The sequence below is a fragment of the Carcharodon carcharias genome, chromosome 1 (genome assembly GCF_017639515.1).
Source record: "Carcharodon carcharias isolate sCarCar2 chromosome 1, sCarCar2.pri, whole genome shotgun sequence".
Lineage (NCBI taxonomy): Eukaryota > Metazoa > Chordata > Chondrichthyes > Lamniformes > Lamnidae > Carcharodon > Carcharodon carcharias.
The window spans coordinates 231590113-231604833 of NC_054467.1; the positions used below are offsets into that span (position 1 = coordinate 231590113).

The 14721-nt window shown below is 43.1% G+C and overlaps 1 protein-coding gene across 2 annotated transcripts in view; it reads right to left on the reverse strand.

The window, feature by feature from the left end:
- uvssa (UV-stimulated scaffold protein A) overlaps positions 1 to 14721 on the reverse strand; it is a 102132-nt gene that overhangs the window by 16630 nt on the left and 70781 nt on the right. For both annotated transcript variants that reach the window (XM_041199168.1, XM_041199177.1), the window contains one exon: positions 1129 to 1240. In XM_041199168.1, the coding sequence (XP_041055102.1) occupies positions 1129 to 1240 (112 nt within the window). The remainder of the gene's footprint in view (positions 1 to 1128; positions 1241 to 14721) is intronic.

The following is a 14721-nucleotide window of genomic DNA, read 5'->3' on the forward strand; positions in this document are numbered from 1 at the left end:
CACCCACACTAGGCCCAGGACCGCTGAAGGTCCCAGGCTGGTGCGTGTTGGTGGGATCGGGGTTGCAGGGTGGGGAAATTGGCAGCAAGGACTGGGTAGTGGCTCTCAGCAGGCATCTCACCCCTCTTCCTGAAGCTGGATCCCTCAATCAGGCACTTAGTGACTTTGAACAAGGGATTCCCCCACCATCACCCACTGAAGCTTGCAAACAACGCAAGCAAAGTTTGTTTTTCAGGCTTCCCGCGAGATGAGTCCCCCGCCTGCTGTTGTTATCGGGGTGAGGCCGATAGGGCCTCAATCAATGGCTGGGGCAGGAAGGCAGCCCATGAGCCTTCCCGCCCCAGGCTTAATCAGGGCAGAGGAGGGAAGGTGGCAGGCTCCCCACCTGCCAATCTCCTGCCTGATTAAATGCCTGCCACCAATATCACCTTGGGGGAAGGCATTAAATTCTGCCCAACATTTCAAAAATACATCAAACACTTCTGGGCATCCTGAAGGTGAGAAATGTGCTATATAAATGCAAAATATTTTCTTAAATCTCACCACTCCACTAGTCCCTGTTTCTTTTAGTTTGCCTCTGTATTAATTTATATATCACAATGAGTCTGTGGCTCAAATGGGGCACTATCTCTTGCATTTTATGCATGGTTGCCCAATAACACCTCAAATCTGATTCTTCTGTTGTGTCAACTTCCCTCACAATTTATTTTAATTTTGTGATATATCTCAAATAAATATCACCAAAGCATGTTCTTTGTACTGCTACATGATAAGGTGATACATGATAGACCTGTTGTGAAAATTAAGATGCATGGTATTAACGGAAATGTATTTAGTTTGACCATAACTGGGAAGTACTAATGATAGAGTTCTGAAAAAGACCTGGTCTGTCACATTTTGTCAAGTCTCTGATTTAAGTATCTTGGTTTAAGCTGCAGACTCCTTCCCTATTCAGGCAATTATTCCCTTTCCTGCACAGTGCATCAATGATAACGTAACTCAAGGTTTATGCTCGACATTTTGAGCCTGAATTTACTCATACATACATTCAAAACTCATTTATTTAGCTCATATATGTTAGCACGCTGACATTAAAAAGAAATAAATTTAAAAATCATACTGCCATACCAGCTTTCGCTTCCTGCTTTTTCTGTTCTTCTTGCTTCAGTCTTTGAATATCTTCTGGATTTACAGGATTTCCTTGCTCATCTCTTGGGATTATCTTTCCATGGAAAGGGCACTATACACAAAATGAGATGCAATGAGCATCGTGTTGCATGCAGTATAAAAGAAAATCAATCTCTTTACCAGTGGGTTCTGAGAGTTTTGTCATCTGTGTTGCAATAGCTTGTCTGAGTTTCTGCTAATATTTGACCACTTCTGCTAATATTTGTCCATGTTTTGTCATAGCAATAACTTGCATTTATGTAGCACCTTTAACCTAGAAAGGCACCCCATGACACTTCACAGGAGTGCTATCAGACAAACTTTGACACTGAGCCAAAAGCCTGATCAAATAGGCAGGTTTTAAGCAGCGGTGTAAAGAGGGAGAGAGATAGAGAGATGGAGGGGTTTAAGTGGACAATTCCAGAACTTAGGGCCTAGGCAGCTGAAGGGTGGCAACCAATGGTAAGGCGAATTGGCCAGGCACAGAGATCTCAGAGGGATGCAGGGCTGAAGGAAGTTACAGAGATAAGGATGGGCGAGTCCATGGAGGGTTTTGAACACAAGGGTGGGAATTTTAACATGTGGACATGATAACATGTTGCCAGACCAGGATCCAGAAACACAGTCAATTGGTGAGCATGACCGAAGAAAAATGCTGGACAATCAATTTTGTATCCTTTCATTTTAAGTTCCTCCCTATACAACAGGATGAATTGCCTGCTGGTACTTCCTCCCTGTGGCTCAATGCCTAACAGATGCTTAGCACTGACCTGAAATGAAACATAAAACTTGCTCACAGGTAATTGTAAATACATGTTCTAATGTACTATTGAACCATAAAGATTTACTGCATAGGAGACCATTCGGTCTATGTGGCTATGCAGGTAATTTTCTAGAACATTCCAAAACTAATCCTTCTGCCTTGCTGTCCCCTCCCCAAAGGCATATAGCTTCCTCAACTTCAAATATGTACCTAATTTTCCCTTGAGAGATGAAATATTCTCCTTCCATTGTTGCATATTCCAACAATCTTGTATGTGAAGAAATTCCTCCAAACCTCTTTCTCTTCACTTTCCTTGTAACAAATTTATATTGTCAATTCCAGATCATTGACTCTCTCACCAGAGGAAACAAGATTCACTCTTTGGAACCCCTTCATAATTTTTAAAAGTTTAATTAGCCTACATTGCTTCAGTGGGAGCAGTTCCTGTATTTTAAGTTCCCGCTCTTTAACACAATTTCCCATGGCATCATTCTGGTGAATCTACACAATATGCTCTCAATGGCCTGGAATTCCACAGAGCCATGGAGACTCCAGGGACCTTCCAAAATGGTGAGTGGGACCCAGAAGTCCCGTCCCCATTTCCAACAGGTCGGCTCCTGAAGTGTGCCTATAGTAGATACTGAGCGAGATGGGATAGAGGTGGTGGGGGTGGGGAGGGCATAAGTTGGCACTAAGTTGATGAAGAGTTATAAGGGGCCATAGGAACGGGTGGACATGAGTTGGTATGGAAGGTATGAGGGGGCCATTGAGGGTGGGTGGGGGGATGAATTGTCATGAGTTGGCATGTATCTGCACTGGGAGTGGGAGTGGGTGGGGGTGAGGGGTGAGGGCTAGAGAGCCTAATATTTAAGAAAACTAGGCAAAGTCCCAGTGAACTGAGGCAGGCCTTTTAAACAGCCTGCCTCAGCATTCAGCAGCCCCTGTGACAACCTCCGATCTGCATCTAGGGGCCTAGCTTCATCCTGCAAACCCCCACACCCCCCTGACACTTTTTCTTCAAGACACATACAGCAAGCTGGGAAATTTTCCAACTCGCGCTATCCAACTCGGGAGCGAAAATCCAGGCCTATGGCTTTAATGTCACTTCTATAATGGGGCACCCAAAATCCCACACATTACTTTAACTGTAGACCAATGTAAATTGTAAACCAATTATTTGCATAAATTCAGCGTCAAATCCTTACTCTATACTTTTTAAAATTCATTTACAGGGCGCAGGCATCAACGGCTAGGTCAGCATTTATTGCCCATGCTCAATTGCCCTTGAGAAGGTGGTGGTGAGCTGCCTTCTTGAATTGCTGCAGTCCATGCGGTGTAGGTACACTGACAGTGCTGTTAGGGAGGGAGTTCCAGGTTGTTGACCCAGTGACAGTGAAGGAACAGCAATATAGTGAGTTGCTTGGAGGGGAACATCCAGGTGGTGGTGTTCCCATGTATCGGCACCCCTTGTCCTTCTGGATGGTAGCAGCCATGGGTTTGGAAGGCGATATCGAAGGAGCCTTGGTGAATTTCTGCAGTGCATCTTGTATATGGTATGCACTGCTGCTACTGTTCGTAGGTGGTGGAGTGAGTGAATGTTTGTGGATGGGGTGCCAATCAAACAGCCTGCTTTGCCCTTGATGGTGTCACACTTCTTGAGTGTACACTCATCCAAGCAATTGGAAAGTATTCCATCACACCCCTGACTTATGCCTGTGGTGGACAGGCTTTGGGGAGTCAGGTGGTGAGTTACTCGCCACAGGATTCCTAGCCTCTGACCTGCTCTTGTAGCCAAAGTACCTATTTTTACTTAGTTCTGTTGAAGAGTCATACGGACTCGAAACGTTAACTGTGTTCCTCGCCGCAGATGCTGTCAGATCTGCTGAGTTTTTCTAGGTATTTTTATTTTAATTTATGTGGCTCGTCCAGTTCAGTTTCTGGGTAAATGGTATTCCCAAGATGTTGATACTGTACATCCCCCATTTATAAAGCCTCAAAATCTACTGTCCTTTAAGATGGCTTTATAGCCCAGCAATCACACTTTCAGGTGTACCATATTTGAACCAGTGGGTCTCTCTGTTCCTCCACATTCTTCAGTATCTTTCCATGAAATGTATACTCTCAGCAGGAGTCACCACTGTTGGAGGATAATATTGAATAACTAGAAATAACTATAGGTAAATTTATTTGAAAGATGGTGATCCACATCACAGAATCACAGCATTGTTACAGTGTAGAAGGAGACCATTAGGCCCATCATATCTGCACCAGCTCTCTGAGCATTTTAACAGTGCCTACCTTTTCCCCGTAACCCTGCACAATGTTGTTATTTAAATAATCATCCAATGCCCTCTTGAATGTCTCAACTGAACCTGCCTCCACAACACTTCCAGGCAGTGCATTCCAAACCCTAACTACCCACTGTGTGAAAAAGTTTTTTCTCACCTCGCATTTGCTTCTTTTGCAAAACACTTTAAAACTGTGCGCTCTGGTTCTCAATCCATTTACGACCGGGAACAGTTTCTCCCTTTCTACTCTGTCCAGAGATCTTGAAGTTTCACAAGACTGTGACCCCAAAATACTGAATTTTGACAAGGCTGGGGCATATGCAATACACATAGCAATTTCTACACAACTAAAACCCAATACAAAACAAGGTAGTGGCAGGTGTTGAATACATATTCAATTTGGACACACCTATTACAAAGCTTTTCAGTACATTACTAAAAATGGCTGTGACAAATTTCAAAAAATTAGTGCATTGTATAGCCGAAGCAGGTAAACAGACAAAGAAAGCATGCAACAATATTCAATGACCAGAACAGCCTTATTAGCAGGAACTCATATTTTACCAAAGCTGAGTAATTCAGAAAGAAAGTGTGAAATTACAACAAAAATGACTGATTCAGATATCTTGAAAAGTTGATCATATGGCAAATGGTTTCAAGAGGACTGAACAGTACAGGTACTTTCATATTCTTAGTGAGTTAATGGTGCATACCAGTGGATCAATTTTCCATTTTTACAGCACCTGTTTTCCTAGTCAGTGGCAATATTTCCCCTACAGTGTACGCTCAGTCCTTAGCTCCAAACAGAGCAAAGATTTTAACCCAGCTATTCACCACACAACATTCAGAGTATTCAGTTAACTTTGTCAAAAATGACTTCCATAAGAAAATTTTGAATCTTTGTTTTCCCAAAAATCAGAAGAATCTAAAGCTGATGTGAGAAATTTATGTTAGCATAAATAGTGGACTGTAGATGCTTCTCTCATTCAGTTTTAAAATAAAATGTTTCATAAGCAATGTTTGCATTATCACTTATGGAATTTTGCCAATTTCTGAAACTCATAGAGAGCTGCTTTCCTGTGAATTTTGGCAGTAGTTAAAGTCTGCCAAATTTGATGAATACATATTCATCACGGCATGACAGCCGAGATTGTAGCCTCAGAGATTTTCAAGGCTAGAAACTTAAAATCTAATTTCAACAGAAGTTTATGTTAGCTGGCATCACAAAGAGCTGAATTTTTATTTAAGAAAAACAGAAAATGGCATTTATTATCGTGGAATATAAACAATAAACCTCAGCACTAGAGTTGTAATTATGTACCTTTTGCCATGGAACATATAGCAGGTAAAATATTTGAGTGTGCTGGCTGACTAAACATTAAAAGAACCACTTGCTGTATGGCAGCAATTGCCAGATCAAAGAGAATGATATGATGCAGATCCAGGGAGTGTATCAATCACCTACCAGAGTGAGTGTACTCATCTGAAGGGCCGACAACAGAAATTAAATGGTTCCTTTTTTAACAAGGAGTGGATGGAGATGACTCGTAGAGGGAAATGAAATGGAATGGGTCCTGTACATAAGCATGGCAATCCAAATGGGCATAATGGCCCTTTTTCTTTTTGATTAATACCTGTAGCATCCTTTGGCCTGTTCTTACCAATTGAAAAATCAGTTCAAATTTAGACGACATTTTTTTCTTCCTATTTAACATTAAGATCCGGTGCAGACGTGATGGCCAAATGGCCACCTCCTGCGTCATAACAATTCTGTGATTCTATGATGATCTTAAGAAGGCCATACTCAAGGTAAGTTTCTGCACTCACTTAAATGTAGAATTCTTCAAGGGATATCATGTGGAAACAATGGCTGCAGAAATAGTCACACACAGTTCATTATGATGGTATCAAATGCATTGTCATGTGCAAGGCAATCATTTTAGGAATATTCTTGAGGTAGGGTCCAGCAGGAAAAATTAAGTAAAGTCTTTCCTCTGGCAAAACAAAACATCTTTCATGAACATTTTCGAAGCTTGCAGAAGCAATAAACAACTTGGAGAACTGCTTTCGGTGGTGCATGATTCATCACATATTATATAATCATGGAATTCCAACACATTCTCATCCAGTCACTATCTAGATATACAAATCCAACTATTATACTCCTTGGCAAACTAGTTATACAAACCTATCAATTTGAAACACTGCTGAATATGGAGAGGTAAAAAATAAAAAATAAATGTGATGGAATACTCTCCACTTGCCTAGATGAGTGCAGCTCCATCAACAAACAAGAAGCTTGACATCATTAAAGCAAAGCAACCCGCTTGATTGGAACCACATCCACCACCTCCAACATCTATGCACTCCCTCCACCACTTTCGCACAATGACAGCAGTGTGTACCATCTACAAGATGCACTGCAGCAACTCACCAAGGCTGCTTTGACAGCACCTTCCAAACCCATGACCTCTACCAACTAAAAGGAGAAGGGCAGCAGAACACCACTATGTTCAAGTTCCACTCCAAGCCACGTATCATTCTGACTTGGAACTATATTGCTGTTCCTTCACTGTTGCTGGATCAAAACCCTGGAACTCCCTCCCTAATAGCACTCTGGGTGTGCCTACACCACATGAACTGCAGCGGTTCAAGAAGACGGCTCACCACCACCTTTTCAAGAGCAATTAGAGATGGACAATAAAAATGCTGGCCTATCCACATCCCGTGAGGCGATGACATAGTGGTATTGTCACTGGACTAGTATTCCAGAGCCCCAAGGTAATATTCTGGTGACCACAGCAAATGCTGAAATTTGAATTCAATAAAAATCTGGAAAGTCTAATGATGACCATGAAACCACTGCTGATTGTCGCAAAAACCCATCTGGCTCACTAATGTCCTTTAGGGAAGGGAATAGCCATCCTTACCTGGTCTGGCCTACATGTGACTCCAGACCCACAGCAATGTGGTTGACTCTTAAATTCCCTCTGAACAAGGGCAATTAGGGATGGGCAATAAATACTGGCCTAGGCAGCGACGCCCACATCCCCATGAACGAATAGAAAATTTTTTAAAAGCTGTCTAATAATGGACCACAGCTTCCAATGCCAACTAGTAATTCACATCTTACAATAATGTTAGTCTGACAGTCAATGTGTTTATTTTATTCATTCATGGTATGTGGGTATTTCACACTGCTCCTATGCAGTAACATGACAAGTGGTATTCTAATAGGGTACTACTATCAAGCCAAAAAGACGTTCTGCCTATCACACCAATGATTAATGAAGTGTGTGAATTTCAGTATTAGTGTGTTGCTAGGTATGTAGGTCATACATTCTAAAGACTGGCGGATTATATCAAACAGCATGCCCCAGCCGCTGTTCGCAACACACTAGGTACAGACCATACCCAACCAGCCTGTGCTTGCAAAACTCAACACACAGTGTCCAATACTAGATGTGATGTGGCAATTAGACAACATTTGCTAAATAATCCTCAGTGTGCTAAGAATTACGCTGACAAGCAATTTAAGATTGCCAGTCGGGCTTGCAATGTGGCCCATTTGTGTGTACCGGAAGCTACATATATTAATGCACAGGGCCCTGTTCGTTGCAGACAGAAAGAAAATGTACACACATTGCGCCTGTTTCAGCTAAACAAAATATGTGCAAATGTAACTCCATTATTCAGAAAGGGAAGAGACAGAGAGCGGGAATTTACAAGCCAATTAGCTTTACGTCTGTCGTAGAGAATATGTTTGAAGCTATTCTAAAGAAGTTATAACAGAACACTTGGATAAGCTCATCATTGGATAAAGTCATCAGGCAGAGTCAACATGGTTTTGTGAAAGGGACATCGTGTTTAACCAACTTATTGGAGTTCTTTGAGGAAGTAACAGACGCTGTGGATAAAGGGGAACTGATGGATGTACTGTACTTAGATGTCCAGGAGGCATTTGATAAAGTACCACATCAAAGGTTATTGTGGAAAATAAAACATCATAGTATAGGGGGTAACACATTGAAATGGATAGGAGTTTGGCTGAGTAACATGAAGCAAAGAGCTGGAACAAATGGGTCTTTCTCTGGTTGGCAGGATGTGACGAGTGGTGTGCCACAGGGATCAGTGCTGGGGCCTCAACTTCTTACAATTTCCACATCCTCAGTACTCTCTGAATAAAGAGGTTTCTTCTGAATTCCCTTTTTGATTTATTGGTAACTATCTTATATTGATGGCCTCTAGCTTTACATGTAATTATGCAAAGACGGGTAGCAGTTCAGAAGATTAGAAAGAATATAAAGCACAGCAAAGGATGTCAAAAAGATTAATAAGGGGGTAAAAGTTAGAGCATGAGGGAAAGCTAGCTAGTAACAAAGATGGATAGTAAGAGTTTCTATAGATATTTAAAAAAGAAAATACTTAAAGTGAGCATTGGTCCTATAGACAGTGCATCTGGGGAATTCATAACAGAAAGTAGGGAGATGGCGGATGAATTTAACAGGTATTTTCCTTCGGTCTTCACTATAGAGGACACAAGAAACATCCCTGAAATAGTTATAAATCAGGAAATGGAAGGGAGGGAGGAACTCAGGAAAATTACAATTACCAGGGAAGCGGTACTGAGCAAATTGTTGGGGCTGCAGGCTGACAAATCTCCAGATCAGGATGGACTTCACCCTAAGGTCTTGAAAGAAATGGCTAGTGAGATAATTGATGCATTGGTTTTAATTTTCCAAAATTCCGTAGATTCGGTTGGGCGGGGGGCCATTAGATTGGAAAATAGCAAATTTAACTCCTTTATTGAAAAAGGGAGGGAGACAGAAAGCAGGAAACTATAGGCCAGTTAGCCTAACATCTGTCACAGGGAAAATGTTCGAAGCTATTATTAAAGATGATATAGCAGGACACTTAGATAAATTCAGTGCAATCAGGCAGAATCAACATGGTTTTGTGAAAGGGAAATTATGTTTAACCAATTAATTGGAGTTCTTTGAAGGAGTCACATGTGTTGTGGATGAAGGGGAACCAATGGATGTGCTGTACTTAGATTTCCAGAAGGCATTTGATAAAGTGCCACATCAAAGGTTATTGCAGAAAATAAAACCTCATGGTGAAGGGGGTATGGATAGAAGATTGGCTAGCTAACAGGAAACAGAACGTTGGAATAAATGGATCTTTACTGTTTGGCAGGATGTGACGAGTGGTATGCTGGGGCCTCAACTTTGTACAGTTTATATAAATGCCTTGGTTGAAGGGACCGAAGGAATGGTTGCTAAATTTGATGACGACGCAAAGAGGTAGGAAAGTAAATTGTGGAGAGGATGTAAGGAGACTACAAAGTGACATTGATAGATTAAGTGAGTGGGCAAAGATCTGGCAAATGGAGCATAATGTGGGCAAATGTGAAATCGTTCACTTTGGCACAAAGAGTAAAACAGGAGCTTATTATCTAAATGGTGAGAGATTACAGAGCTTTGAGATTCAGAGGGATCTGGGTATCTTAGTGCATGAATCTCAAAAGATTAGTGTGCAGGTACAGCAGGTAATTAGGAAAGCTAATAGAATGTTATAATTTATTGTGAGGGGAATTGATTACAAAAGTAGGGAGGTTATGCTTCAGTTATACAGGGCATTGGTGAGACCACATCTGCAGTATTGTGTATTGTGCTGGTCCCCTAATTTAAAGAAAGGTGGAAAAGCTGTTCAGAGAAGGTTTAGTAGACTAATACTAGGAATGGGTGGGTTGTCCTGTGAGGAAATGCTGGACAGGTTAGGCTTGTATCCACTGGAATTTAGAAGAGTAAGAGGCGACTTAATTGAAACCTTTAAGATCTTGACAGGGTGGGTGTGGAGAGGATGTTTCCTCTTGTGGGAGAATCTAGAACTAGAGTCATGGTTCAAATATAAGAGGTCACTCATTTAAGACAGAGATGAGGGGAACGTTTTTTTCTCAGAGGGTCATGAGTCTTTGGAAATCTCTTCCTCAAAAGGTAGTGGAAGCAGTGTCTTTGAATATTTTTAAGTCAGAGCTAAATAGATTCTTGGTTAAAAGGGGGTTAAAAGTTATTGGGCTAGGTAGGGATGTGGGGTTGAGGTTATATTCAGATCAGCCATGATCTTATTGAATGGCGCAGCAGGCTCAAGGAATGGAGTAGCCTACTCCTGCTCCTAATTTGTATGCTCATACATTCATTCCACTGTATCTATACTCTTTATTGCAGTAATTCAAAATAAATCCCACTCCCATGTTTTCTCCTTACAGCCTTTTTTCCTAATTTGCTTCAACTATTTATCCACTTTTCCCTTAAAAGATACATTGACCCAGATCTTCCAGCCGGTGGCGGAACTGGAGCACACCCTGCTGACCCCTTTTAAAACAGTGGCTTTACCTTTCTTATGCTGGAGTTTTAGGGCCTTCCTGTCCCAGCTCCAGTGTGGGTGGATCCAGCAACCTGCTGAATTAGGAGGCTGTGTGGCAAAGTGCAATTGCAATGTAACAACACCCCCTTTCTATTATGAACTGAAGACATGCCCCTTGAGATCTGCATTCATTTCATTGAATTTCAAGGCTTTTAAATGGGCCTTTCTTGGTTTGTAGGTTGCCCCACTCAACAATACACCTCCAAACAGTGCCCACACTCCTCGACAATGCTCGCCCCATCCCCGCAGCTTCCAACAATGCTCACCCCACGCCTGGACCCCCGACAATGCTTATCCCAACCCCAAAGCCACCAGTAAGGCTCACCTGACCCTTGCACTCCCAACAATACTCACCCGACCCCCCAACAACACTCACCTCACCCCACAACAATGTTCACCCAATTCCCCAACAAGGCTCACCCCACCCTCGCACCCCTTGACAATCTTCACATACCTTGCAACCCCAACAATGCTCACCTATCCCCTGACAATGGTCACCAACCCCACACTCCCCAACAATGCTCACACCACGCATGCATCCCCCCAACAATGTTCACACCACCCCTGCTCCAAACCAACAATGTGCACCCCATCCCCGCACCCCTGACAATGCTCACCCCACCCACTGAGAATGCTCACCCCACCTTTGCATCCCCAACAATGATCAACCCAACCCCCACACTTCCTGACATTACTGAACCCCTCCTGCACCTATGGCAGTGTTCAACCCCACCCCCAGCCACATCACATCTCACCCACATCCACCTGTCACCGCTGACAATGTTGGCTCTGCTTCGGTGTTGGCCAGACTAAGGAGCTGGGGAGCCAAGAGGCAGGGTGGTAAGCAATAGGGGAATGGGGTGATGAGTTGTGCCAGAAGGGTTGAAGGAGTGGTGAGCAGTGTTGGGTGGTAAGCAGTGTCAGCGGAGTGGTGAGCAGTTTTGGGGGTGCGTAGGGGTGGTGAGAGAGGTCAGGGGTGCGTAGGGGCAGATGAGCAGGGTCCGGGGTGCATGGGGGTCAGGGGTGTATTGTTGAAATGGTTGGGGGGCGGGGGGGGTGGGGGTGGTGGTGGTGGTGGTGGTGGTGGTGGTGGCAGTGGCAGGTGGGTGAGCATGGGGCAGGGTGAGCAGTGTCGGGTATGTGGGGGTGGGCCAGATGATGAACAGTGTCGGGGCTGCGGAGGAGGTGGGCAGTGTCTGGGTTGCCTTGGGTGCTGCAGTGCTTTGACACTCAACCTGATATACTCACTCAGAGCTGCACGTCTGCCAAGTAAATCAGTGTAGGAGAAAAAAACGTAAGTATAGGGAACACTGCCTTACGCTGCCAGGTCCCAAAGGGACCATCAGCGAGGACTCCCATGGATCGTTTCTGGTATACAGGAATTCCAAGTTTGGGCTTAAGTTGGCTCCTGGAACCTCTAACGCAATTGTGACCCTCAATAGCAGTGACCATCTCAGCGTGTGCCGCTATTGAGATTGGGAAATCTGGGCCAATGGTTCATACCAAAGTCACTCTCTGCTCCTACAACCCTTTGCATAAGAGAAATACTGGTGCTTTATTCATCAAATCAGAAACACTTCATAATTTTAAAAACTTCTATTTAAAAAAACAAAGACTTGTATTTAAATAACCTCAGGATATTCCAAAGCTCTTTATAGCCAATGAATTACATTTGAAGTGTAGTTATAGTCATTACGGTGCAGGAGGAGGATATTTGGCACATCAAGTCCATGCTGGCTCTCTGTAGAACAATCCAGTCAGTCCTATTCCCCATCTCTATCCCTGTAGCACTGCAAGTTTATTTCCCTCAATTGCCCATCCAACATCTTTTTAAAATCATTCAATGGGTAGAACTTAATGTGGGCAGTGGGGGGCTCATCATCCACAGTGAAATAAAATAAGATCATAAGAAATAGGAGCAGGAGTAGGCCATTCGGCCAATCAAGCCTGCTCCACCATTCAGTAAGATCATTGTTGACCTAACTATAACCATAACTCCACTCTCCTGCCTGTCCCACATAACCTTTGACTCTCCCGTAGATGAAAACTCTCTCCAACTCATATATTCAATGATCCAGCCTCCACTGCTCTCTGTGGAAGAGAATTCCAACGATTAACAACCCTCAGAGAAGAAATTCCTCATCTTGGTCTTAAATGGGCGACTCCTTATTTTTAAACTGTGTCCCCTAATTCTAGTCTCTCCCACAGTGGGAAACATCCTTTCAGCATCCCTGTCAAGTCCCCTCATGAACTAAGATCACCCCTTGTTCTTCTAAACTCCAATGAGTACAGGCCCAACCCTTCCTCATAAGACAACACCGTCATCCCAGGAAGCAGCCTAATGAACCTTCCCTGAACTGCTTCCAATGCAAGTATATCCCTCCTTAAGTAAGGAGGTCGAAACTGTACACAATATTTCAGATGGAGTCTCACCAATGCCCTGTATAGTTGTAGCAAGACTACCCTACTTTTATATTCCATCCCCCTTGCAAAAAGGCTAACATTCTATTTGCCTTCCTAATTACTTGCTGTACCTAACATTTTGTGATTCATGTACAAGGACACCCAGGTCCCTCTGTACCGCAGCATTCTGCAGTCTCTCTCCATTTAAATAATATTGTGCTTTTCTGTTCTCCCTGCAAAAGTGGACAACCCCACATTTCCCCACATTATAATCCACCTGAAAAATTTTTGCCCAATCATTTATCCTATCTATATTCCCTTGCAGACTCTTTGTAGCCTCCTCACAACTTGCTTTCCTACCTGTATCATCAGCAAATTTGGCAATAATTCAGTCTGTCCTTTCATTTAAGTCATTAATATAGATAATAAATAATTGAGGCCCCAGCACTGAACCCTGTGGCACTCCACTAGTTACAGTTTGTCAACTTAAAAATGACCCATTTATCCTGACTTTCACAGGATCAATCAGAATCACAGAATTTTAACGGCACAAAAGGAGGCCATTTGGCTCACTGTGTCTGCACCAGCTCTCCAAATGAGCATTATGACCTAGTGCCATTGCCCTGCCTTTTCCTCATACCCCTGCGCATTGTTTCTATTCAAATAATCATCTAATGCCCTCTTGAATGCCTCAATTGAATCTGCCTCCACCACCCTTCCAGGCAGTGCATTCCAGACCCGAACCACTCATTGTGTGAAAAAGTTTTTTCTCACGTCACATTTGCTTCTTTTGCAAATCATTTTAAATCTGTGCCCTCTCGTTCTTAATTCTTTTACAATCGGGAACAGCTTCCCCCTATCTACTCTACCCAGCCCTCTCATGATTTGAAAATTTGTTTCCTGTTAGTTAGCCAATCCTCTATCCATGCTAATATATCACCATCAACAACATGAGCTCTTAGATTCTGCAGTAACCTTTTATGTGACACCTTACCAAATGCTTTTTGGAAATCTAAATACATTACATCTACTGGTTCCCCTTTATCCACCCTGCTTGTTACATCCTTAAAGCATTCTAATAAATTTGTCATACACAAATTCCCCTTCACAAAACCAATTTGACTTTGTCTCATTGTACTATGATTTTCTAAATGTCCTGTTACTGCCGTCTATGCGCTGGATTTTCAATAGCCGGTGGGGTCAGAAATGGGCATGATTTGAAAAGAGTATTCCAGGAGGGCAACATGGATCCCATCGCTGCCAGAATGCAGCGCAATTTTCAAAGGAATGTCATGTGGTAGAGAACAGGGAACACACTGGTTTTTTTATGTTGAAAAATTTCGGGAGCCTGGGATTCTTGTTCCGGATCTTGTGCTTTATTTTCCAATTAGCCATTTGGCCACTTTTATGCTCAATGAGGCTACAGGTCCTCCCGAGGTACTGCCCATTCTCTTCTGCAAGGTAGCAGGAGGCCCCATCATAGCTGCCATCTGCCTTTACTACTTGTGCTCTGCAGGTAGCTCCCACTTCCTAGCTACGTTCAGCACCATTAATTGGGAGCTGAGCTCGCCACCAGCCTGATTGGGGTATTTACATTTGAAGATGTGCTACGTGAGCAATGCAAATGCGGCATGGGGACTGGAACTCAAAGATTATTCTGGTGCCCAGCTCCCG